General features: G+C 54.4%; 1 protein-coding gene across 16 annotated transcripts in view; it reads left to right on the top strand.

Moving 5' to 3' along the window:
* afdna (afadin, adherens junction formation factor a) overlaps positions 1–26,155 on the top strand; it is a 117,212-nt gene that overhangs the window by 26,373 nt on the left and 64,684 nt on the right. For 8 of the 16 annotated variants that reach the window (XM_064340330.1, XM_064340343.1, XM_064340334.1 and 5 more), the window contains 4 exons: positions 20,268–20,463; positions 22,171–22,283; positions 23,478–23,641; positions 24,344–24,504. In XM_064340330.1, the coding sequence (XP_064196400.1) occupies positions 20,268–20,463; positions 22,171–22,283; positions 23,478–23,641; positions 24,344–24,504 (634 nt within the window). The remainder of the gene's footprint in view (positions 1–20,267; positions 20,464–22,170; positions 22,284–23,477; positions 23,642–24,343; positions 24,505–26,155) is intronic. The other 8 variants (XM_064340345.1, XM_064340335.1, XM_064340342.1 and 5 more) reach the window with 1 other exon arrangement.

Below are 26,155 nucleotides of genomic sequence, written 5' to 3'. Positions count from 1 at the left end.
CTGGAGACCTGGGAGAGGTCAGGTGCTTTGGCGGTAAGGAGAGGAAACCGCTCTCTCTTCGTGGTTCGTTCCTTTGCCTGTGTCACCGGGCGAGGAACCTGGGGTGGGCGGGGGGGGTTAGGGGGCTGGCAGGGGGGCGGGGCTCCGTGGCTGACTGACGCGAAGCGGGCTGGGGAATGTTCAGTCCGCCAACGAATCCGCCAGCTATCGATTTCCTACCCCGCTGCGCCGAGGGGTCGCGTGGTTCAACCTCAGCGCATTAACCCTCCTGCGCGCGGCGCGCTAGCTATACGTTTCCTGTGTCAAAGGTCAGAGCCGTGCTGTAGTATTTATTATGCTCAAAGTCAGAGAGGAATGCTTTTTATGCAGCGCTGAGAGGCTGTTAGTGAGAGAGAGTGCACTGGCGTAGAACGTGCGTACGTGGCTTCTAGCTTCAAAATGTAATGCCATTGTTAATGTGTAATGTCATTCTGGCTTAGTGGTGGTTTACCTGGTGTAACACTGCAGCTCATTTACATTGGCCGGTTTACAGAGAAGCTTCGCTGTCACTCGCCTCTGCTCCTTCAACCAATCAGCTGCGGCCGTCCGGCAGGATCCCGCCTGTTTACTGCCAGCGTGTTTGTGTGCATCACAGCCATTTCTCTGTGGCACTTCCTGCTTCCTAAGGCCAGTCCTGCTCTCTACGCCCTGTCAGTGAGAGCTGAGGACTGTGCACGGCAGGTAATATTACTGCTCAGTGACTCTTAGATTAGGAGGCCCCCCCCTCCCCCCCAGGAAGAGGTCAGCAGTCAGACAGCCGTGGCACATTCCACCTCGCACAGCTTAACGTCTTTATTGCCGTTAATGGACAGCAGCATCAATCTAACTGGCCGTGAAATAAATCCCTCCACATTACTGCAGGTGTGCGGCGTCCCTCAAAAGAGAAACTAATTCTCCTGAGCCATTTTTTTTTGGAGACCGCAACAATGAAGTTTATTGAACCAGTTCCTCCACAGATAAAATCTTGTGTTAGCTTTTAGGACTGCAGAGACACTCCTGCACACTGTCTCTCTCTCATACTTGCGCACACACACGCACACACACACTTGCACACACGCACTACAAACTACATACAAACCTGTGTGTTGGTGTTGGTACGCATGCACTAATGATTATTTTCATTTGGATATTTCACAGGCCATATGGGACCTTGGTTGAAATATTAATAATGTATTAAATATAGCCCCGACAATCTAAAAGCAACCTCACACATATTAACACCTTTAACATTGCAGAGCTGTAAAAACGAAATATTTTAATTATCTATTTATGTTTCATGCTTACATACCACAAATAGGTTTGCAGAAGACAGTGTTAATGCGTTTGGGCTCACAGTAGTGCGGTCTTCGTGGCGTGAGTATGTAATGGTGCAGGCGGCTGTGACTCGCGTTGGGAGGCTGTGCCGGTTTTCAGCAGGTTAGGGGCCTGCAGCAGGATGAATAATTCAGTGGGCAGGCTCGCTGTTTCTCCCTCTCAGGTGATTGCTCCAGGACAATAAGGTGAGCGTGGTGTGGATGTGAGTGGGCGGGGGGTGGCTCTGTGAGACCAGGGACTGCAGGAATAAGGATGTGTTTTTGTAATGCAGGAGCCTCCTGGGTGAAGGGTTTCTGTGGAGTAATGACTAGGGAGCTTGGAGAGGAGAGGGGGAAAGAGTAGTGATGTCTAGCTGCCACACTCAACCCATCAACCTCCCCAAATGCACAGACACACACACACACACATATACTTGCACGCACACATACACACATGCACGCACACACGCACACACTGTAGCAGTGGCCACATCTGCACTCAGGTCGATATCCCGCTCTGTGGCTTTCTCTGGGCTGTGGATGCTAAGGGATGTTGACTTTCTGAAAGTTAATGATCCCCCGCACTTTCTCACACCGTGCGAACGATCGGCTGCTCTGGAAGGCAGGTCTTTTGCAAGCTTTGATAAACTGCCGTTTTACTTGACCGACGCGGAGGCACATCAATTCACCCAAGCAACTCGGCACATGCCCTCTCACACCGCTTGTTGTTTTATTGCTGCCTGGACCATGTCACCATTTCTTTCATTGTGGACTTCCTTAAAGTGGAATTTGTCTTCCTGCCTTTTCCGTGTGAACTCTGCCTGGTATTCCCTAGGTTGTGTCCAGCAGCACAACCATTTTACAGTCGGCCGGCCTCACTGCTGGAAACTCATTATTTAGGCTATCTTGCTTGAAAATTGCTTGGAGTGAATGTCCATTTCACAATAGTAAAGAACCTTTCAAAACTAAAAATGAGACTTGGCCCAGCTCACTTGCAGGGACTTAATGTTGATTATTATTTTAATTAGGTGTCCAGTGTTTTTCTGTGCTCTGAAAGAGGCACCCGCACTGTAGGTACATTGTGTGTTTCCTGTCTGCTAGCTGCGCATTAGACTACACTGGAGATCACCCTGCATTATATACTGAGCTTCTGACAGTGCAGTGAGTTTGAATCCAGTACGTGTGGAACAGCAGCAGCCGAGTCAGGCTTCCCCCCTAAGGTGGCCCTAATGTCGGCCTGGGGCCCCGCGATGAGTCATCGTCACCGTCACATGACCGACCGCGCGACGCAGCCGTCGCCCCGCCGTTCCCCTGCCAAAACAATCAGTGCGGAAAGGCCGTCCCACAGTCCTTTGCCTGCGAACAGGAAGGCAGAACGGGTCGGACCGGAATCGCTGACGGCGACTCGTTTAAATGCGAGGTCTCCTCCGGGCGGCGGCGGCGGCGGCAGAACTCTCTTAACGGGGCCCGCCTCCGTGTGCGGCTTTGGTACCGCCGGGCCTAACGCTAAGAGCGGCCCCACGGGCAGGCCGACGAGCCGATAGACGCTCGGCACGCTGTCTGCGTGCGTACGGCGGCCCTGGCGACAGCCCGAGCAGGAGCGGGAGGGACCAATCCGTCCCGGGATCTGGTTTCTGGCTCCGAGTCGGGTTTCAGGGCTGGGCGTGCACCTTCCCTCGTCACGGGCAGAGGTCTCGCGCAGCCGTCGGCCAATGAGAAGCCAGAGGTTACCTGCGGTAATCCGACACCTCTGTTCCGAGCTCAGGCGATGGAATGTGTGCGCGTGCGCGCGGTGTTGTTCTTCACAGTCACCTGTTTCACACTCCTGCTTTCCCCGGGCTGGGGAAGCGACAAGCGGCCGGTCGCTAGGCAGCAAGAGGGCCCTTTTACGGGAAAGACGCGACGCGACAGAGCGTAACGTCCCGGGCAAGTGCGGGCGGAGTTCTCACCGACCCCACAGACGGGGACGTCTTTCGCCATCGTCTATAAATAGTTTCACGGGTGACCTGCTGTCTTGCAAAAGAAGTTGCGATGCTACCCGCTCACGCTGAGTCAGGGTATCAGTCCGGAAATAAAGTCATAAATAATTGATTACCATGGAAGCGTTCTCTAAAAATATGAATTCTTATTTTTTGTCCCCCCCCGAGGTGAATTTCAGATTTAAGGTGCCTATCTGATTCTGAGGGCTTATCTCAATTCTAAATTTCACCCTCTCCCAGTACAGGAGAAACACCTACTCAAACATGAACATGAGAACTGTGACAAGCGGGTGTTTATGTGGTGTGCGATTTCGAGTGATGCGTATCTGATAAAGCTGCACATCCTGGAGTGGTTTTTGTTGGCTGGGAGGATGAACAGGGGTCTTGGTGTTTCTTTACTGGAGTCACAGGCTTTACGGTAGAAGACATATATTTTTCTTGGAAGTCGTGTGTTTGCGGTCCAATTTGGGGTCCCTTGCTGGTCTCGAAAAGACTGCTGAGGCTTGCGTATCGGAGCGTTTGTGAGCGCGTAGCTGTTTGGTTTTATGAGAGGTCACCGCTTGTGGTCGTTGCCAGCCGAGCCCACGGCGTTTGATGATATCTCTGCGCCTCAGGCTGTTTTAGATGTTTTGCGTAATGTATATGATTTTTACGACCTCCGGAGGGGAGGTGGTAAAAGCTTTGGGGGGAGGGGATGCAGGAGTGTGTGGGCGGAGGGGAGCGGGGCCCACCCTCCCTCTGCGGCGCTCCCGAGTGGAAATTGAGGTTTCCTGCGAGGCAATCAAAAGGTCAAGCGGAGTTTCCTCCCAAAACTACCAAACTGCTTCCAGACACTGGGCCCCCTACCCCTCCCCCTCCCCCCTCACCACCTGCACATTCGCCAGATTCCACTGCACCCTAATAAATGGCTGGATGCAGGACTGGAGCCCAGTCAAATGCTAACTGAGAAGAGCGGCTTGTTAGACATGAATGATCATGCGCTCTACAGAGGTGGAAGCAGCGCTGCCTGTGTGCTGTTGTGCGCGGCATGCTGGGTCTCATTAGATAATGAATTGAAGCCACCTGTCGGAGGCTTCCACCCAGCGCACACTCACCTGCTTCTTATAAGACCCAAATTAGCTCAAGCTACTGTGCGCTGGCGGTCGTTCCCATTCCTGCCTTAGATCTGTGCGATTGGTCCTCAGCGTGGGGGAGGTCGTACGCTCCTGGTGGGTTGCAGCGGGACGGGGCCCTGGTCCATTGTAATTCCCCTTCAGTGTGGATGGAAGGACACAGGAATTGCCCCCACGCCGTCCTCCAGAGAGGGGTTTAGCGGGGGCCATGCGTGGGGGGGCCTCGACCGGGGATGAAATAGTGCTGACGACGGCTCCCCCCCCCCCCACAAGTCTTAATAACGGCGGGACCCTCTGAGACCCCCCCCTTCCCCGCTGACACGCTGCGCTGATGGATCGGGGTCCGGAGCGGGCCGGTGTGCTTTAATAACGGCCTGTCTGACAGCCCTCTCCTCCAGGAGGTCCTGGGGTCAAAGCCCCCAGGAGAGGTGCTGACTCCGCACTTCCCAAGCAGGCGTCTCTATCTGCTTCGCTCCTTATAGAGCGTCAGAGTCGGGCCGGGAAGGTTTTCCTTCTTTAAATGAAGTTAAGTATGAAACGAATAAATCTTAAAAATAGGATTTTCTTTGTGGGAGACTGTGTTAGTCATCCGAGTAGCTGGCTGTAGAGACTGTGGGTTGGGCGTAACCGATATGCACTGATACCACATGCGGCATTCGTCTTGCCTGTCTGACAGATGCGCTCACGCATGCACGCGCACATGCACACAAACACACACACGCACGCACGCAGTGATGCCTGCGTTTCTCATATGGTGGGGGTTGGATGTCACACTTGTAGGCAGTCAGGGATGTGGGCTGAGGATGAGGGGGTGAACATCCATCAGGATCACAGCTGTGAGGCAGCTGCACACATCCGCAGTGAGAGATGTCCTGGCCACAGGGATAGACTGTACGTCCAATTCAGAAGAGTCCTCACAGTGTATGTATATATGAGTGCGTGTGTCGTGTGGTGTGGTGTGGTGTGGTGTGTGTGTGCGGTGGTCGGTGTGTGTGTGTGTGTATATGTGTGTGTATGTGTGTATGTGTGTGTATGTGTGTATGTATATATGAGTGTGTGTGTGTGTATGTGTGTATGTATATATGAGTGTGTGTGTATATGTGTGCATGTGTATGTGTGTGTGTGTGTGTGTGTGTGTGTGTGTGTGTGAGTGTGAGGCTTTGTGCTGTGCATGAGGCCCTTTGGCGCTGCGCAGTGTCCAGCTGCGTCTCTGCTCGGCTGTCATTACTCTCCTCCCACTCCAGTGAAGCTCCAGGAGAGCGCCGCCCCGTCTCTAAAAGCACTGAACCCAGATGGGACGTGGAGTTGTGGGCGGTGCCGCTAAATCTTTGTGAAACACTTCAGAGTTTAATTATAACTCCTTTAATCATGCTGTGGAGGTCGCTAAGTGGCGATCTCCAGGCGGTACGGAGAAGTACACTGTGACTTACAGGCCGGGGTTCTTACTCATTTCCTAGGAGGGAGGTGTGCATGTGCGCGTGCGTGGTATGTACAGTGTCTGTGTGCGTGCTCTAATCCCCCATAGTGCCCTTCCTCCTCAAGGTGAGTGTGAGGGCATGTGTGTGTGTGTGTATGTGTGTGTGTGTGTATGTGTGTGTATGTGTGTATGTGCGTGTATCTGTGTCCGTGCTCTAATCCCCCAGAGTGCCCTTCCTCCTCAGCGTGAGTGTGAGGTAGCAGAACTGCTGATGTGAGGAGCCCCTGCAGCGTGTGCAGAATGTTTAACTGAACACATTTATCCGGCGCTGATGAGATGCTGAACCGGAGGAAGCGCTTCACTCTCCCTGCAGGATGAGAGCTGGAGCGCCCCAGCTCCACGCTTAGTGTGGGCAAGCTGCGTGAGGCAGCGTCAGGCTGCAACTGTGGGGACGGGGGCGGGGGGAGGGCCTGGAGCGCTTCCTCACACACGTCTGCGTTTCCCAAACCCCATTCAGATTCAAAAAAAAGCTTTACTGGCACGGCGGATGTGGCACCGCTTTGCCACGGCAATCTGGCTGCATTGTTCACGAAAACGGGGGGGGAAATGAGGGGAAGTGGGAACTCGAGCGCAATATGGCCCTTTGAGTGATGGACAAAGGTCGAGCATAATGGCAGCGTGATTATTTAAACGCTGCGACTCTGACAGCTCCGTGCTCTGTTGGCTGTGGCGGTTCGGTAAGGGACTGGACTGTTGGTGTTGCCCGTTGCTCCGCCCTCCTTCAGTCGCGGCGGCAGCGGCGGCTAATTTTCCAGTGGGACGGTGAGAACGCCCTCCCTAAAAGGGCTATTTTTAGCGCGTAATTGCGGTTCAGCTCCCGTAGACCACCCGGCATGAGTCTGTGGCTGCGTCAGAGAAGACGTGCTCGCGCCCGCCTTCGATGAATAGAAGCGGCTGTTCCTGGGGCGTCTGACTAATATGTGGACAGTAAGCTGAGAGGGACAGTCATTCGGCGGCAGCCTGGTAATCATTTCTGGCTCGAGGTCATCGGAGGCTACGAAAGAGGGACATTCTGTCTTTCGCTGCTTGCACATATATCTGCATTTCATAATATTTGTTTAACAGCGCATCAGCTTGGGCCGGAGTGTGTTCTCCTTTAACACACCGGGGTGTCCATCACCCCTCAAATCCCAGCTAATACATAGTGTCCTCACACTGTCACTGGAATGTTTTGTCTGCGTTACAACATTGGCAGTGCTTGGTAGCATTGTGAGAACATGTTGTGTTGGCTGGGCATTTGGCCTCTTGCTTCAGTCCTGTAAGGAGCCTGTCCAGCTCTGTGCTTTAGGTGGATTAGAAGGCCCTTCACTGTGTCCCAGGCATGTGCTTTCCCCACTTTATTGCCCCGTCAGCGGGCGCACACCGCGCTGTGTGTTTAAGCATTGCCGAGCTTGCGTCTCCGTGGCAACGGTAGCTTGCCCCCGCGGAGGGGCCCGTCCGCTGCGAGGCTCTTCAGTGACCCGCATTCCTGCAGCCGCCGCCCCCCCCCGCCCCACCCCTCCCTCGCCCCGCTCTCGTGTGGAAAGCGGACCTTGGGAACCCGTGGGTTATTCCTCCTTAAACCCTCGGCCTGGCTGCTTTGTGTGGCGGAATGTGCGTTCTCCAACTCCCCCCCCCTCCACCCCCCACACTCCGCCCCGAAACTGCAGGGCCTGCCCCCAACGAGGGGGGGGCACGCGGCGGGCAACAAGTGTCCCGTCTTAAAGGGCGCATTGTTTGGGCTGCCGAGCCCCCAGCCGGTTCCCCTCGTGCTGGGGAGGGGACTGTGCGCGGAGTTTCGGCTGCAGCTCGCCCGGAGTCTCTCGGGGGAAAACAGTTGGGCTGTTTTTTTTCTTTTCTTTTTTTTTTTGCTTAGCGACACACTTGTCCTTGTAGAGACTGATCCTGGCAGCTGATTCGTTGGCCGGGAACAGCAGCGAGGATCTCGGGCAGGCTTAAGGAACATACTGGAGCACTTGTTTTGTTTTCCTGTGTATTCCTGTTACTTATCTGGCCAAACCTGTTTGTGGTTTATAAAACCTGATCAGGTTGCCATGGTAAACCTTTTGTGAGTTTGGTAGTCTAGAAGATGCAGAGAGCATTGATTCTTGCATGATATGTGCTAAGAGACTTCGCTACAGAGTTTTGGCATTTTGCTAACTTTGCATAGTAATGGATAGACTGACTTTAGCCCCTCTAAACATTATGCTACATTGTGATGTTGTGTGTTTAGCACTTTTCATGTACTTTTCATACAGGTTGAAGTGCATATAGAGGTCTTATTGGTGAACCTGTAAGAACAGGAAAAATACTGTGCCTGTTTTCCCTTCTGATGAACTGTCAGCAGGAGTGTGTTTGAGTTGGTGTTGACTGCGCCTACACATTTGGATAATTCCACGCGCGCAGTATACCCTTCCACCTTTATAGTATAAACGCAAACTCGCATTTTACATTACGCAAGCGAAAGAGCTCTGCTCTGTTATACATGTATAAATGATCCTGTGGAAGAACGGGAGCGAGAGACTGAGGGATTGTGGGATAGGAAGCTAGGCCTGTTTTCCCGGCTCTCTCTACACCCGGAGATTCCCCGTGCAAACGGACAGGACAGTAGACCGCCAGTCCGGTGAGGGTACGCGCTTCTCTGCGAGTGCGTGTGCGTCTTTAACGGAGCAGCCTCTCCCTCCGCGTCGTGGCGAGGTCGTACCCAGGAGAGATCAGTCTCTGGGAGGTTTATCCCTCGCCGGTCCCCTGAGCCCAGCCCCAGCGGCGAGGCCCCAGCGCGGCGGGTTCATCTCAGGCAGCGCTAACGACGCCGGCGATAAGCCCACGCCGCCCGTTAGCTCCTGTTAGCAGAGCTGTTAGCGCCGGCCACCGCCTGCTCCCACACAGCCTGACGCTCTCTCCCTCTCCCTCTCCCCTCACCGAGAGGCTGCTCCTGGGCTCCGTCCCCGCCCCCCCCCCACCACCCCACCCCTCCGCTGTGTAAACGCTCCGCCCAAATCGAGCCTGGAGGCACCAGACCATCACTGGAGCTCTGCCACGGAGGAACGGGCGGGGTTTACTCTGCCCAAGGATCGATCGCGGGAGGGGGGACGTCTCTCTGAAGCCGCAGATTAAGAATTCACTCTGCGGTTTTTTTCTTCCCATGTGGAGTCCAGACTTTTAACTTAACTTTATCCCCCCCCCCCCTTCTCGCCCCACTCTTATTTTGGCAAGCAGGGGCAGCTGTAAAATGAGGTGTGGTGCACTTCCCAAACGCAGTCATGAGGAGAATCTCACACACACCCACCCCTTCTCCACCCAGATGTGTCTGTCTGGCCCTTTAAGGTGTGAGATCAGAAATGCATAATTAGAATGTTCTCGACTGAACATTCTAGCGCTGATGTCACAGTCCCTACTGGTAATTGAAAGCGACGGAGTTCTAGAACACCGACTTGGTTTTGAAAAAAACATTCCAGAAAACCTTCTCTTGAAAGGTCTAAGAGCCCGTTGCCCTCACAGTGATTGTGAAGGAGCTGCCCTCACAGTGACTGTGGAGGAGCTCTGGGGCCATACGGCCACACCTTCTGCTGCTGCCTCAGACGGAGCCCCAGACTGCAGACTCTAATCCTCCGGGTGCACAAACAGGCTTAATCAGATTTGCCGCTTTACTCCGGAGCCGGGCGGGCTCTTGCTCTTTCCCCCCCCCCCCCCGCTAGCTCGGAGCAGGCGGAGATAACGGGCGCGGGCCTGTGCTCTGATTGGACGGGGTCAGAGAGGCTGGGAGCGGCGGCTCCCCCCCGGTCCTTACGTCAGCCCGTGGCGGTGTTTACGGGTCGCTGGCGCGCGGCGCGGTCAGGTCGCGGTCAGCGTTCGGTCAGAAGGGACGTTCCGTTTCCCTCCGGTCCGCAGAGCGGCGGCTGTAGGGGCAGCTGTGTGACGCGTGTGGAATGGAGAAGCAGAACCACGCGAAACACGCAGCGTCCGGACAGATGGAGCCTCCACATGGGGCGTGTTCAGCCAAACAGGACAGAGCTGTTCTGTCCAGCACATGGATATAGCCACAGGCATACACTCACATGCTCACACGCGCGCATATATACACACACAGCAGTTATTGTTGCCCAGTGATTAATTGTAGGGCTGTGCTGAGCGGGCAGGTGGTATCTGGGGGTGCTGTGAGTCCTGGGATCATTGGAAGGGGGGGAGGGGAGGACCTGTGATTGAGTGGGAAGTGATTTAATGGCTTAAGCGATTCTTACAATGATTAACTTGGTTTAATTAGTCTGATCCCAGTACCCTCACATGCGTGAGAAATGAAGGAGTTATGGAAACACAAAATACAAAGGTGGACAGTATCTTGTGCGTGCATATATGCGTTTATACAGTATGTGTATGCATATTTAAAATCTGTTTTTAAGGGGAGTTTGCGTGTGAACATCACTGGAAGCTAGGCAGTGTTCCAGAGCAGTTCTCTGAGTGGGGGATGTTGCAGAGCACTGGGAGTCCTGGCATTGTAGTTGCACACCTGGTACAGTACGTGCCTCTCCTCTAGCTGTGCGTTTATGAAATGTTAATAGTCTGCTCTTTGGGTGCGTTTGCGGCCGATTGGGGACTGTGTGCAGCTCCTGTCAGCAGCGCTCCAGCCCCCGCCACCCCCCCCACCCCGGTGCAGCCGAGCGTGAGCGGCACAGGTGTGCGTCCCGGGCCCAGCGGGGGTGTGCAGCCTGCAGACAGAGGGGCCCGTGGGCCACAGCTCAGACAGGGATTAGCCTCACTCACCGCTCTGCAGCACGGCCTTCTGGGGCTGGTCTTCCATTCACATCTCTCTCTCTCTTCTCATTTATCTCTCCATCAACCTCTCTCCCCTTCCCCTTCTCTTTCTCTCTCCCTCTCCATCTCTCTCTCTCCCTGGCTGTCTCTCCGATGGGATCTGTATGCATGTGACTTGCCTGTGGTATGGACTGAAGGTGTGTCGGTGTTGTGAGGTGCAAAGGCTTTGGGGCCATGGCCTGTGTACGCGTGTATATATGTGTGTGTGTGTGTCTGTGTGTGTGAGATGGACCCAGGGGTAGAGCATCTTCATAGCCCGTCCCAGGACGCCGGTGCTGGCCGCGTGCCGGTGTTTTGGGCTGCTGGCCGAGGGTGAAGCTGTCGGGCGTCTCTCTGCCAGTCCGCCTGCCAGACTCATTGTAATCCACTGGCCGCCGCCCGTTAAACAAAGCCACGGCACTTCTAACACGCACTTGGAAAGTACCAAATATCTTCCTTCTACACAAAGAGAAGTGTTCCACAGCACAAAAGCCGTTGAAACAGAATAGTGATTCCCTCCCCCGCATCGCCGGGAGGGTTGCAGTGGGGGGTTGGGGGTGATGTCATTGCGGCTGCTGCCTCAGCAAAATGGTGCGGGTGGGTGTGTGCGTGTATATGTATGTGTCTGTGTGTGTGTCTGTGTGGGTGTGTGTGCGTATGTATGTGTCTGTGCGTATGTATGTGTCTGTGTGTGTGTATGTGTCTGTGCGTATGTAGTGTCTGTGTGTGTGTGTGTGTGTGTGTGTGTGTGTGTGTGTGTGTGTGTGTGTGTGTGTGTGTGTGTGTGTGTGTGTGTGTGTGTGTGTGTGTGTGTGTGTGTGTGTATGTGGGTGTGTGGGGGTGTGCGTGCGTGTATATGTATGTGTCTGTGTGGGTGTGTGTGTGTCTGTGTGGGTGTGTGTGTGTCTGTATGTGGGTGTGTGTGTGTGTGCGTGTGTGTGTGTGTGTGTGTGGCAGAAACAAGGGTATTGACATTGCAGCTGACCTTATGACAGTGTAACCCCGTCCCCACCCTCCCGGGGCGCGTAAAGCCTGGCCTGATTTCCCTGGGGCGCCTTGTGAGCCCAACGGCATAAAACCGGTCGCTAAACCCGTCTCCGCTGGGGACACATCTGGGGACACATCTGGGGACACGCACCGGCCACCGGCTCCGAAATCGACCGAGTCGCGCCGCCGCGCTTCCGTTTAATTGAAAGGGATTAATTAGTCCTCCGAGCTCGGTTACCTCTGAGTGACGCGTGTTAATCAGCGTAATGATCTGTGAAGCGCGCTCCGGGGGGGCGGGGGGGAGAAGCACCCCGCCGCGATGACGGTCGGTGGGCGAGCGGCGGCTTTAAAGCGACGCCAGTCGGTAAAACGGCACGGCGGAGCGGCCCGAGCGAACGGAAACGCGGTTTCCCTCAGCGTCGGCGAGACGGAGCGGGGAGAAGGAGGCCAGCCTGTTTATGGGGCAGAGACGGGTTCACATAGAGTTTAGCATTAATCAGCGGTGCTCTCCGCGCCTCCTGCATCTCAGAATGTGGGAGGACTGGCGGCGCGTTAGCCTTGGATGCCCTGGTGCTGCAGAAGGGGGGGGGGAAGGCTGATGGAGTGCTAAGGTACATTTACATGGGCGTTAGCTACTCTGGTACAGCGCAGAGTCGAAGGCTGCCTAAGTGCATTAGCATATGATGTCCTGGGAATAGCGCAAAGGGAAAGGCTAATGAAGTGCTAAGGTGCATTAGCTGCCCGGTACAGCACAGAGGGAAAGGCTAATGAAATGCTAAGGTGCATTAGCTGCCCGGTACAGCACAGAGGGAAAGGCTAATGAAATGCTAAGGTGCATTAGTTGCCCTGTGCAGCACAGCTAGAAATGTTGATGAGGTGCTAAGGAACCTTTCACCTTTTAGTGAAGGCTGCGCTCCCCGTATCGAAACTACTGTGTCTGCTGTGTGGTGGATCTTGTTTACCTGTGGCCTGCTGATGTCATTTGCTTTGCATGCCCCCATCTCGCTGATCTCCATCTGTTTGGATCAGCAACTGTTAAGTCACAGATTCTGAGTTTGACTTCACCGGTGTTCTGGCATAGATTTCTGTTACCTCAGCCAACAGTTCTGTGGGATACCCTACGTCGGGGCTGCCCAGCCCTGTTCCTGGAGATCTATCGTCTTTTTGGTTTTCACTCCAGCCCTAACAAAGCACAACTCATTCAACAGCTCAGAGATCTTGTCGAGCTGCCAATTAGTAGAATCAGACGTGTCAAATTGGGGTTGAAATAAAAACCTGCTGGACTGTAGATCTCCAGGAACTGGGTTGGGCAGCCCTGCCCTGCATATTTCTGTTTTCATTCACATTGCGTTTAATGGACGCTCTTATCCAGAGTGACTTATGATACTCGTGTGTATTTTTAAATGGAGCTGAAGCCCAGGTGGTGGGTGGGGGAATCCTGTTCTGAGGAGCCAGTTAGGGGGGGGGGGGCAGTGACCGCGGGACCAGCCCGGCGCAGAGAGGCGGTGGGGGAATGCGCCCGTCCTGCCAGACTGCGCCTCTGAGCACTGACAGCTGAGGGTTCGGGGATGGGGGGGGGGCGGGGGCCATCCCCGGTCAGGACGCGTCCCGCCGTTTGTTTAATGCTGGCTGTGCTTACGGGATTTAAGGGCCCTGTTCACAGAGAGCCTGTCACTGCATGAACTCAGCAGTGCGCTGTGCGGTGGATCTTGTTCACCTGTGGCCTGCTGATGTCATTTTCTTTGCATGCCCCCATCTCGCTGATCTCCATCTGTTTGGATCAGCAAGTGTTAAGTCACAGATTCTGAGTTTGACTTCACCAGTGTTCTGGCATAGATTTCTGTTACCTCGGCCAGCAGTGCTGTGGAATACCCTACGTCGGGGCTGCCCAGCCCTGTTCCTGGAGATCTGTCGTCTGACTGCGAGGCTTTTTTTAACCCCGTTTGTGTGGGATCAGGAAAGACCCCAGACATCCTCGCTCTTGGAGAGGCGGCGGCAGAGAGTCTGTCTGTGACACGCCTTCAGAGCCACGCCCCGAGCTGCGCTTTCAGCGCCATCACTTCCAGGATGTGGCCGTTGAGACCAAATCCATGCTAGAAAGTCTCTTTAAAGTTTTTCAACTGTCACTCTTGGTTGCAATTCATATTCGTTTGAGTTTTTTAAAGTATTCGGTTGTCAGAGCTTTCCATTTTTACATCTTTCTCTTTGTGTGCATATGAGCACACGTGTGTGTGTGTGTGTCTGTGTGTGTGTGTGTGTGTGTCTGTATGTGTTTATGTACACCTGTATGTGTGTGTGTGTGTGTATGTACACATGCATGCGCTTGTGTATGTCTGTCTCTAAGGCTGTGACTGTGGGCTGTGACTGTGGGGGGGTGATGATGTCACTCTCGGCACTTCCTGCTCATGTAAAGCGGAGCAGCCTCTCATTTCCCGCCGGTCCCCAGCGCTGCTCCAGCTGCAGCCTGTCACAGGAGGGCCCGAGCGTGCGGTTTGACAAACTCCTTCCCCTCTTAACCCAGCCCTCCCCTCCTGGGACCAGGCTGTCGGCACAGGGACTGAGTGCATGAAGGGCGGCCCGTCCAGGGAGGGTTTTAAAGGAGGGGACGGAGGGAGGGGAGGTGGAGATTCGACTCTCGCTCATTCTGGGGGCGGGGCTGGGAGCTTGACCTTGTGTTCAGCGTGGGTCACCTTGCCACTGAGTGAAGTGGGAGTGCCGTAGGTCTGACTAGCATGAATACAGATCTCAAGTCAAATACCTCACGGAAAATGAGTGCCTTTTTGGAAATGAACTGATGTTTACATTAGCTGGCTAAAATAAAACTAAAATACGGAGACACAGACCCAGATCTTTAGCTGTCTCTAAGTCTTTTCTGCTTGCTTTCTGCAGAATGGTGACGTACCTTGTCCTGTCACATAGCTTACATTGTATTTCTCTGGTTTGGCGGTTTCTGAAGTACTTCCTGGCAGTAGCACATTCATTAGTTGTTAAGCAGCTGAAAGGCATCCAGTCTGTTCTGGTCTGCTCTGGTTTTCTCATGGAGCTCATTGCTGTCCGCTGAAATTTACATTTCAATCAATTTATTCATCATTGTGATTTAATTAGACGGTCAGTCCCCCGGGCCCGGTGTCAAACACAGCCCAGTGGACACGCCCCCCCTGCAGCCCCTGCGTCCTCTGGGCTCCGGTCACATGACCCCACCGCCGGGGCGGGTCTGACATCGGTTAGCCTGACCTCTGCAGCTGCTCTGGGGACTGGCTCGCTCGTGCCATTAATATGCTGATTGGGGAGGAGGCCGAGGGAGGAGGACGGAGGGAGGCTGCTGGGGATGGGTGCCTGAGACATGGCTCTCTCTCTCTGTCTCTGTTTTTCCCTCTCTCTCTTTCTCTCTATCTGCCTCTTTCTTTTTCTCTCTCTGCGCCTTGCTCTCTTGCTCACTCTCTCTCTCTGGCTCTTGCTTTCTCTCTCTCTCTCTTTCACTTGTGGTCTCTTTCTCTCTCCCCCCTTCTATCTCTTTCTATCTCTCTCTCCCTGTTAGTCACACACACACACATACACTCTTTCTCTCACTTGCATGCTCTTGTTCCCTCTTTCTCTCGCGCACTTCCTCTCTCCCTCTCTCTCTCTCTCAGGACAGGCAAATCAGACTCGCAATCTGCATGCTAAACAAGGACACCGAGCGATTACTTCCGCCTGGTTCTTTTTATTCGCGCGTGTGGCCGCGCGCGTTCCCGCACGCGCTCCGTTTGCGCCGCCGCGTCCCGCCGCCGTGTTGGGCCCCGCGGGACGGGGCTTCCCTGGCGTGTAATTGGCTCGTCTGTTCCAGCTCGTGACGTCTCTCTCTCGGGGCTGGGAAATGGCCTCCGCAGCGCTGCGGAGACGAGCCTGCTGAACGCCCCAGCCCACGTCAGGCACGTAGAACACACAGCACTGTTACGAGCCTGCTGAACGCCCCAGCCCACGCCAGGCGCGTAGAACACACAGCACCGTTACGAGCCTGCTGAACGCCCCAGCCCACGCCAGGCGCGTAGAACACACAGCACTGTTACGAGCCTGCTGAACGTCCCAGCCCACGTCAGGCACGTAGAACACACAGCACTGTTACGAGCCTGCTGAACGCCCCAGCCCACGTCAGGCACGTAGAACACACAGCACTGTACGAGCCTGCTGACGTCCCAGCCCACGTCAGGCACGTAGAACACACAGCACTGTTACGAGCCTGCTGAACGCCCCAGCCCACGTCAGGCACGTAGAACACACAGCACTGTTACGAGCCTGCTGGACGTCCCAGCCCACGTCAGGCACGTAGAACACACAGCACTGTTACGAGCCTGCTGAACGCCCCAGCCCACGTCAGGCACGTAGAACACACAGCACCGTTACGAGCCTGCTGAACGCCCCAGCCCACGTCAGGCACGTAGAACACACAGCACCGTTACGAGCCTGCTGGACGTCCCAGCCCACGTCAGGCACGTAGAACACAACAGCACCGTTACGAGCCTGCTGAACGTCCCAGCCCACGTCAGGCACGTAGAACACACAGCACCGTTACGAGCCTGCTGAACGCCCCAGCCCACGTCAGGCACGTAGAACACACAGCACCGTTACGAGCCTGCTGAACGCCCCAGCCCACGTCAGGCACGTAGAACACAACAGCACCGTTACGAGCCTGCTGAACGTCCCAGCCCACGTCAGGCGTGTAGAACACACAGCACCGTTACGAGCCTGCTGAACGCCCCAGCCCACGTCAGGCGTGTAGAACACACAGCACCGTTACGAGCCTGCTGAACGCCCCAGCCCACGTCAGGCGTGTAGAACACAACAGCACCGTTACGAGCCTGCTGAACGCCCCAGCCCACGTCAGGCACGTAGAACACAACAGCACCGTTACGAGCCTGCTGAACGTCCCAGCCCACGTCAGGCGTGTAGAACACACAGCACCGTTACGAGCCTGCTGAACGTCCCAGCCCACGTCAGGCGTGTAGAACACACAGCACCGTTACGAGCCTGCTGAACGTCCCAGCCCACGCCAGGCACGTAGAACACACAGCACCGTTACGAGCCTGCTGAACGCCCCAGCCCACGTCAGGCACGTAGAACACACAGCACCGTTACGAGCCTGCTGAACGCCCCAGCCCACGCCAGGCGCGCCGAACACAATAGCACCGTTACGAGCCTGCTGAACGCCCCAGCCCACGCCAGGCACGTAGAACACAACAGCACCGTTACGAGCCTGCTGGACGTCCCAGCCCACGCCAGGCGCGCCGAACACAATAGCACCGTTACGAGCCTGCTGGACGTCCCAGCCCACGTCAGGCACGTAGAACACACAGCACCGTTACGAGCCTGCTGAACGCCCCAGCCCACGTCAGGCGTGTAGAACACACAGCACCGTTACGAGCCTGCTGGACGTCCCAGCCCACGTCAGGCGCGTCGAACACACAGCACCGCTCCCCGTGTGCACAGCAGAGGGGATGCTCTGAGCGCGTGCGTGCTGTGTCTTCTGCAGGGACGGTGGGACTTTGTTGGGGAGAGCTGCATGCTGGTCTATAAATGGTGCTCATCAGCATGGTGTCCACCTGGTGCTCAGTCTCTGGCCTCTGTTCTCACTCTTACTGGCGCTGGACGTTTGGCATCCAAAGTTGTACGAATCCTCCTAAATTTGTACATGCCTAAGTGTCAGCGACACATTTTTTGTTGTTTTGTCTCTGTACTCCAGCACATCGGGTTTGAAATAAAACAGTGAAAATGAGCTGGATGAAGTGCAGACTGCCAGCTTTATTCTGAGGGTAATTGCATCCATATTGGGTGAACCGTGTAGGAATTCCAGCCCTTTTGTCGCTGCCCCGGTACCGTAGAGGTTTGACTGCGCTCGCGCTCCCGCTGGGCTTGTGAAAGGAGTGACTGCGGCCGCGCTCGTAAACGGCCAGTCACACTCCAGCCTCGTGCTTTTTTTAAATCTCGCGAACGCACGTACGTGCTCCCGCTGGCTTTGTGAAAGGAGTGACTTACGGGTGTAATCGCAAACGGTCAGTCATTACTCCTCCCCCCCCCCCCATCGGGAGCATCTGGCTTTTTAAAGCCGCGTGATATACGCCGCTGGGCCCGTGCTGGCGGTTCGCGCCTTCAAGTCCGCCGCGAACAGCCCCCGGTTCAGACTCCGCCCGCCGCCTTCCCCGCGGGATTGTTTACACTCCAGTTAATGTTTCTGAAATTACTGATGGGCCTTTATCGCTGCCCACCCAGCGCTAGCGCTAGCACGGTGCAAACAGCGAAACGTGTACTTCGCTGCAATGTATCTGTGCCCCCCGGTGGTAGGTCGTGGTACTGCAAACCCGACCCGAGCGTTCCCTGGAGTGACCAAAAAAAATAATCATCTGTAATGAATCGTCCAGTGAAAAAGAAACTTTTTAACAGTTTTTTTGTTTTGAAAACTCCTTTTTAACTGTAATGGTAATTTTCCTTGTGAACTGCGCGCCCGTGCCCTGTGTGCGGCTGGACAGACCCGCTCCGCAGGACTTACAGGCCGGAGATATTTACGGCTTCCCTGGCGGGTGATGTACGGCTCTGGAATCCGGCGCGTTGTTATGGTTTGCGAGCGCGTGTGACGCGTCTGGGACCCGCGCGGCGTGTTCCGTAAGGAGCGGCGTGCCCGTGGCGTTCGAGCCGTCATGCGCTTTCTCCACAGCCGCGCTTTAATCCCCCCCCGGCGCTCTCGCGGTCGGGCACCGCGGGTTTTTTTACCGAAAACCCGCCCATGACGGGTGACATGTTTACGGCCTGGTGGAGGAGTTAGCGGCGCGTTAGCCGGGAGGGAGACGGGGGAAGGGAGCTGCTGCTCCGGGAGGGAGGGGCTGGGCTTGGCCATTTGAGACCGTCGTGAGGTGAAAGGCCTTGTTCCTCAGATGGATTGTGGCGCGTCTTTTTTTGGTTTGGTTCGTCCGATGCCTCACGCCTCAAAAGCGAAATGGATTCGACATGTGGGTGCCGTTGCTGTGCCATCGAAGGAGAATGGACTGTCATCGTACAGGGTTGCCTTTGTGTGTGTGTGTGTGTAGGTCAGGGTTCAGAGGTCGAGGTTCATGGGTGCAGAGATTGTCTCATGCAGACAACAGTTTGATGTTCCTGCCAAACTGACTCTGTAGGCTTCAAAGACATTCCTGTATCCACAGTGAGGTGGGGACTGAGTGTGTGTGTGTGTGTGTCTTTGTGTGACTGTGTGTGTGTGTGTGTGTGTGTGTGTGTGTGTCCGTGTGTGTGTACTGCAGTCTCTGGAAAGAGAGGGTCGCCCTGTTCCCCTCACAGGTGTGTGATGAGGGCTAAGCGGAGTGTTGTTTGTTCCCGCAGTACCCCAGGGGACAGACAGGGGGAGCAGGGTAAAAGCCTCTGTCTCCCACTGAGAGCCTGAGCTCCAGTGCTTTAGGCCTCGTTTCCCAGGAGACCAATCATGGGTCACTTAAGTTCAGCTCTTCAGAGATTCGTTTGGACATTGTGGGCTGGACTTTCACCCAGCGGTTTCAGAGCTATGATTACTGATTACCCACGCGGATGCGCTCACACACTCACACACACACACACACACACACGCACACACACATGCGCGCGCACACACACACAAACTACAGACACATGATGACAGCATTGCATGACGCCTATCCGAGCGACTACACAACTTTTATACACACACATGCGCAGAGACATGGAGATATGCTGGGACAAACACACACAAACACGCACGCACACATACACACACGTACACAGACACACGGAGACACTTTGGCACATACCCACACACGTACAGGTACAAACTGACAGACAGACAGAGACACGCACACACACACGCACACACTCTGTAATATTTGTACAGTGACTGCAGGAAGTGGCTAGCAGTGTACAGAGGAAACACGCGGTGACCTCTGACACTCATTGTTCTCTTTGGCTCTGTGTCACTCAATCCACCTGGTGGCTGCTGCCAAGCTCCACCCCCCAGCTGGCGCAGCAGCCAATCACATAGTGGTGAGGTCACTGTCCCAGGGCTGTTATTACGGAAAGTGTTGATGGGAAGTACAGCTGAGGGCTCTCTGTGTGTAGTGATGGTCTGAGGTCAGTGCTGTAGGCCTGGTCTGTGGGTGCACTGCTGCTGCTACAACCACAGGGTCCTACAGCCTGGTTGTCCCTACTGATCCTAGATCAGTCATAACCACAGGGTCCTTCAGCCAGGTTCTTCCCACTGATTCCAAATCAGTCATAACCACAGCACCCCCCTGGTGAATCCAGATCAGTCACAGCCACAGGGTTGTGATTGGTCTGGTAACAGCCAATTAAATGGAACCACTGGTAGATGCTCTCTGACTAATGATCACATGGCGCCCAGAAGTATAGCCATAAAGTATTCACCATTAGCATTGTTCTGTTGGTTGTTAGCTACAGTACGTACTCTGTGATTTGGTCTTCTCTATGGTTTTCTGATATGAAGGTGATGTCACACCCGTCCTATCTGTATTTTTTTTTAAATGAGGGACTAGGCCAAGCATAGCAGCTGTGGCTTGTGTGAGAAGCTTTGTGCGTGAGGACGTATCTCACCGCGTCCGTTCTGTCTCCTCTCCCCCAGGACCTGGAGTTCCACGGCGTCATGCGCTTCTACTTCCAGGACCGCATGGCGGGGAACTTCGCCACCAAGTGCATCCGCGTGTCCAGCACGGCCACCACGCAGGACGTCATCGAGACGCTCGCCGAGAAGTTCCGGCCCGACATGAGGATGCTGTCCTCCCCCAAGTACTCGCTGTACGAGGTGCACGTCAGCGGGGGTGAGTCCGCCCCGGGACGGGCCGAGAGCGCCATGTTTACCTGGGCCAGCATTCTTAAAGAGTCCTGCAGCAGGAGTGCTTATTTAGGTGAAGGGTACAGCACTCTATTTGAGTGCAGGTTTGAATTAGAGCTGCTTGATGCATCGAATCGCTGTTTGTTTGTTTTTGGCGTAATACTATACAATAATCGCTGTCTTGGGTGGTATAGGTGATCTTTCATCTTTTTTTTTTTTCTTCTCTTTAATCGTGCCTGATGTGGTAGTAAACAACCAGACGTCAGAGCTCAACCAAAAGTCATGTGGAATGTTTCCCAGAAAAAAACACCTCAGTGATGTCTATTGGGTATTGATAAGACAGCCAATCAGAAACAAGGTCGCACAGCTTCTGTGTGGTCCTTTGATTCGTTTTTTTCAGTCACATGGAAGCTGCGAGGCCTTGCTGCTGATTGGCTGTTTCATCAGCACAGAATAGATATCAGTGAGGTTTTTTTGGCTGGAAGCATTTCACATGGCCTGTAATGCATCAGCATGATTAAAGAAAAAAAATCAAAGATAAAAGATCGCCTATACGCCACAAGACAGCGGTTATTATTACTATGCTTAAAAAAGACGTGATTCAATATATATTGTGCAGCCCTAGTTTGAGTTCTCCCTGGAGGGTTAAACTGCTTTCGCTGCACCAAATGACCATTTAATGGCTCTCTCCATGGCAGACACAGCCTGGGTTAGGGTTAGGGTTAGGTTAGGTAGTGCTCTCCACACACGCAGAGCCTGGGTTAGGGTTAGGGTTAGGGTTAGGTGCTCTCTCCCCGGCACACAGAGCCTGGGTTAGGGTTAGGGTTAGGGTTAGGTGCTCTCTCCACAGCACACAGAGCCTGGGTTAGGGTTAGGTGCTCTCTCCACAGCACACAGAGCCTGGGTTAGGGTTAGGGTTAGGTGCTCTCTCCACAGCACACAGAGCCTGGGTTAGGGCTTCTCTTTAGGCCGGTTTCCCACAGTGCTTTTGATCCGGGGCAGGGAGATCAGGCCGCCTGCTTTCTTCTCCCCGGCTGGAGCGCCGGCTTCACGAGATCAGCCCCCCCCCCGCCCCCCCCCGGCGCCCGCTAACGTGTGTCAGCTCGCGTTTGTCAGAGTGCTTAAGCCCCCTTTCATCAGAGCCGCCCGCACCCCCGGCCCGTTTTTCCCTCCTAAAACTCCCTCACCCCCCCCCCCCCTCTGCGCCTCCGAAATATTTATTCTCATATTAAGCTCAGAGACCCCCCCCGTCTGTTTGCTTTAATAAAGTGTGAACCCTAAGTGTGGGTGTGAGAGCTGGCTGCTATACACTGTATGAAAATCTTCTCCTTCACACTGTAGAAAAAGCGTTGGTACACACTGTATAAAAAGCCATTGGTACACACTGTATAGAAAGCCGTTGGTACACACTGTATAGAAAGCGTTGGTACACACTGTATAGAAAGCCGTTGGTACACACTGTATAAAACTCCATTGGTACACACTGTATAGAAAGCCGTTGGTACACACTGTATAAAACTCCATTGGTACACACTGTACAGAAAGCCGTTGGCACACACTGTATAGAAAGCGTTGGTACACACTGTATAGAAAGCCGTTGGTACACACTGTATAAAACTCTGTTGGTACACACTGTATAGAAAGCCGTTGGTACACACTGTGGGTTAACTGGTGTGCTCCCCCTCTCTGGCAGAAGAACGCAAGCTGGACCTGGACGAGAAGCCGCTGGTGGTGCAGCTGAACTGGAACAAGGACGACCGCGAGGGCCGCTTCGTCCTGAAGAACGAGAACGACATCGTCCCCAAGGTGCGCCCCGGCCCCCGTTTCTCCCGAAAACCCAAACCCGTGGTCTCTAAACTCTCACTGCTTCCCTTCCTGGGGTTGCAAAGGCAAGAGCTTCTAGTGAGTTTCCGGATGGCGGGGGGGTGAAAAGATGTTGTTTTACCGCCCAGCTCCATTCGTGCCTTGGAGGGCGGGGCAAGAAAACACAGGCTGTCACGGCTTTACCCCCCGCATGGCTAACAGGCCTCACCCCGTGCTTTATTGACTCTAAAAACACCCCCACACTTATTTTTGTAGCTGGACCCCCGCAGAAGGAAAGCGTTTAGCACACGTGAGGGGTTCCCAGCATGCCGAGCGCCAGGCCCCCGAGGGCGCCGCTGATTTGCTGTGAAACCGCTGGAATGTGGGGAGGGAGCCCCCCCCGCTCCCCCCCCCCCCCAATCACAGGGAGAGATGCTCATTATGGCGCTGGGAAGTGCAGCTGTACTATATCAGAAGCCATGTTTTGTCTTTAATCTTGTATTTAGAAGACCAGGCACGACCATGTTTGTGTTACAAGGTGACTGTTCCCAGTTAGCATGGCGGCGCCTGTCCCTGCCCGGCCAGTATTGCGTTTTCCCGCCTTTACAGTAGCACACGTGAAGTAAAAGCTAAGGAGGTTGGGCCGGCGTAGGAGACTGTTGGAAGGTAATAACTCCCTGTGTTGGTATTCGGGGTGTTTTTGTGTTTGTGGACTCTGACCCCGGCCTTTCCTTCTCGGTCACCTGATACAGCTGCTCCGCTAACTGCCAAGCGCTAATGATTTTTCTTTCTTCATTCTGAAGTTATTATGTGTTCTGTAGCCAGCAGCTGTAAGGTCTGCACACGCTGATGGTCTTTAAGGCTGGTGTCGTGTAGAAATCTGACCCCGTTGAAAATTGACCCGAGGAAACGACCCCCAGCTCATGTTACTTGTATAGAATGTGACCGCCCCCCTCCCCTTATGGAAGAACGAGCCACGTATTGTGTTCTAGGTTTTTTGGATTGGGTTCCATTTTCCATAGCATAGAAAAAGGGCCTACGTGTTGTAATGTAGGTTTCTGAGATTGGGGTTAATTATCCAGAGCAATCAGCCATTGTATATTGTATACAATAAATATTCACATTTTATCACAGGGTGGGGGGGGGGGGCTTTTCTGTGTGACACCGGCCTTACCCTCGTTTCTCCTGCCTCCACAGAAGGTACAGAGCAACGGGCCAGAGAAACAGGAGAAGGAGGGCGTGATCCAGAACTTCAAGAGAACCCTCTCCAAGAAAGAGAAGAAGAAGGAGAAGAAGAGGGAGAAGGAGGCCTTCGCCAGGATACCGGATGGCGACGAGCTGTCGCTGAGCAGAGAGGACGGGTACGGGCCTCACGCTCCGCTCAGCCTCTCCTGCAGGGGGCGCCAGAATCTCCCCCGGAGTAGCGTTACAGCGTTTTACTGTCTGTCTTTTCAAAACGGCGCCAAGTTCTGCTTCTCACTTCTGCTACACGGGCAGAGAGGGTCTCACAGCTGAAACGCGCTCCCACACGTCGCTAACACACCATAAAAGAATCAGCACGGCTTTGCACACTTGCCGTTTGTAGGTTTTATTAGTCTTTCCACACTCTTGCCCATGCGTCTGGCACGAAAGAGAGACAGAAATGTGTGACGTGGGGTTTTCCCCCCTAATGGGACAGAGAACAGCTTTAGGAGGTGGGTTGGAGGGGGGGTGCCCCTCTGGGACTCTCTGAAGCAAAGCAGGCGTCCTCAGTCTTATACAGAAAGGTCCGGTGTGTGGGTTCAGGCTTGTGTTTCAGCCAAGCAGTAGCACGCCTGATTCTACTAATGCTGGTCCTTAGCCAACACTCTAATGATCTGTTAGTAGAGTCAGGTGTGTAACTGCTTGGCTGGAGCAAAAGCGTGCACCCACCCCGGCCCGTTCTGGATGACATTGAGGACCCCTGCTCTGAAGGGTGGAAGTTTAGGGACCCAGGGAGGGAGGGAGGGTAGAGGCGGGGCCTGAGCCCTGGGCGGGACGTCCTGGGTGCAGGAGCCATGCTAAACCCCCCCCCTCCCCCACAGGGAGAACTCGCGGCTGGCGGCGGAGGTGTACAAGGACATGCCGGAGACCAGCTTCACGCGCACCATCTCCAACCCGGAGGTGGTGATGAAGAGGAGGCGGCAGCAGAAGCTGGAGAAGAGGATGCAGGAGTTCCGCAGCAGCGATGGGCGGCCCGACTCGGGTGAGCCTCGGCTGAGAGCCGCGCGGTGACGCGGCGGGTCGCCTCCGCAGGGCGCCATACCCTCCTTCACAACACCCCTCACACAAATCACCGTTTGCAGGGGTTAATCTGCTAGTGAGGCTCGAGACTACATCATAGCACTTTTTACTGCTGAAAACATTGCACCTGAAAGAAATTTCGTAATGAGGACTATTGTAAATTAGCTTGCTAACTTGCCAAGCACATCAGTGAATTTAGATATCTACAGGTGTCCTGTTGACTGGGTGTAGGTGTAAGATAAGAGCCACTTCTAACCTAAAAGTTGAACCTGTCCTGGATGTTGGGCATCATCTCAGCCTTCTGTGGTCCAGAGAACGGCAGTGATGCTTTCACAAGTGTTGTGTTGTTCACCACGCTGTATTTTAAATATTTCAAGGGCTTAATAGAGGCCGTTTTCTTAAAATGACATTTCTCCGTAATTAATTTTGAGTGGTTTATGCCGAGCTGAAATTACTTGGTCATTTCCAGGAGACCCATCTGAGAACGGCTCGTAAAATTTAAAACAGAAGTTCAGCGCAGGTTCTGGGTCCCTTACAGAAGTCAGCATTTATGTTCCGCGTAGATCGATGGTTTTTAGGAAACCCGGCGGGCGGATGGATTTCTCCCAACCTGGCGCTCGGTTGGCCTCGCTGTGCCTCTGTGGGCGGAGCTCCGGTCCGGCAGCGCAGAATGAAAACAAGCGCGGATCGCCGGGCTTACGGGAGCCATTATGGCTCTGGGCCATCGTGGCTGGCGGCCATTACGGCTCTCGGCTGGCAGAAGGGGGTGGGGAGACCCGTCAGGCACGCCGGCTTTAATCGCTAATGAAAATATCCCGTATCCCACACGGCCGTAAAGCCCTCGCCGAGTCCCTCGTCGAACGCTCCCGTCGCGCATGAACGGAGCGGCACGCGGGGAGACCGCGGTTATATTTAGATCCCGGTCTGCGCGATGTGAGTCACCGCGTGTGGCAGATGTGCGGCCTGTCTCTGCGGCTAGCTGCTGCACACTCCGCTTGCTCTGGACAAGAGCGTGTGAGGTAGTCTTCTGGCGGTGTGTGTGTGGGCCAGTGCTCTCCTCCTGTGGAAGCAGTGACACGCAGTGTTTACACGGCTGCGGTGTCTGTAACTTTGAGGAAGTGTGACTGGGCCTCGCAGACGTCCACGTCTCCAGCAGCAACTCCATCGGGCCTAAAGCCCAGTTTCTATGGGAAAAGAGCAGCAGGCTCGATTCTTCCCATTAACATTCATCCAATGGCTCTACTGTTTGAACTTCTTGCCTCCTCTCCATTGGTCAATTTGTCGAATGACTCCGCAAATGTCGAATCTGATGAATTACGAGTGTTTTCATTTCCGTACAAAGCCTGTCTGATCCTGCCTGTCATATTCTGCCTGCTCAGACAACTTTTACTCCCTCAGACAAACCTGTCTGGAGTGGGGGTGTCTGTGATAACTTAATATCTGGGCGTGGCGCGTCGAAGGAACAGACGATAAATCCCTTTAACTGCACGGAGAGCTTGAAGGCTTTGAGTTCCAGCCGAAGTGGCCGTGTCACATTCCAAATGAATGCACCAGCCCGTTCACTGCATTTCTGCGGAACTTTATATGCTAATAATGGGAAGTGACAGCGAGGG

The sequence above is a fragment of the Anguilla rostrata genome, chromosome 6 (assembly GCF_018555375.3).
Source record: "Anguilla rostrata isolate EN2019 chromosome 6, ASM1855537v3, whole genome shotgun sequence".
NCBI classification, from domain to species: Eukaryota; Metazoa; Chordata; class Actinopteri; order Anguilliformes; family Anguillidae; genus Anguilla; species Anguilla rostrata.
The sequence above is the reverse complement of the archived record's forward strand: the minus strand, read 5'-3'. Positions and strand labels throughout refer to the sequence as shown.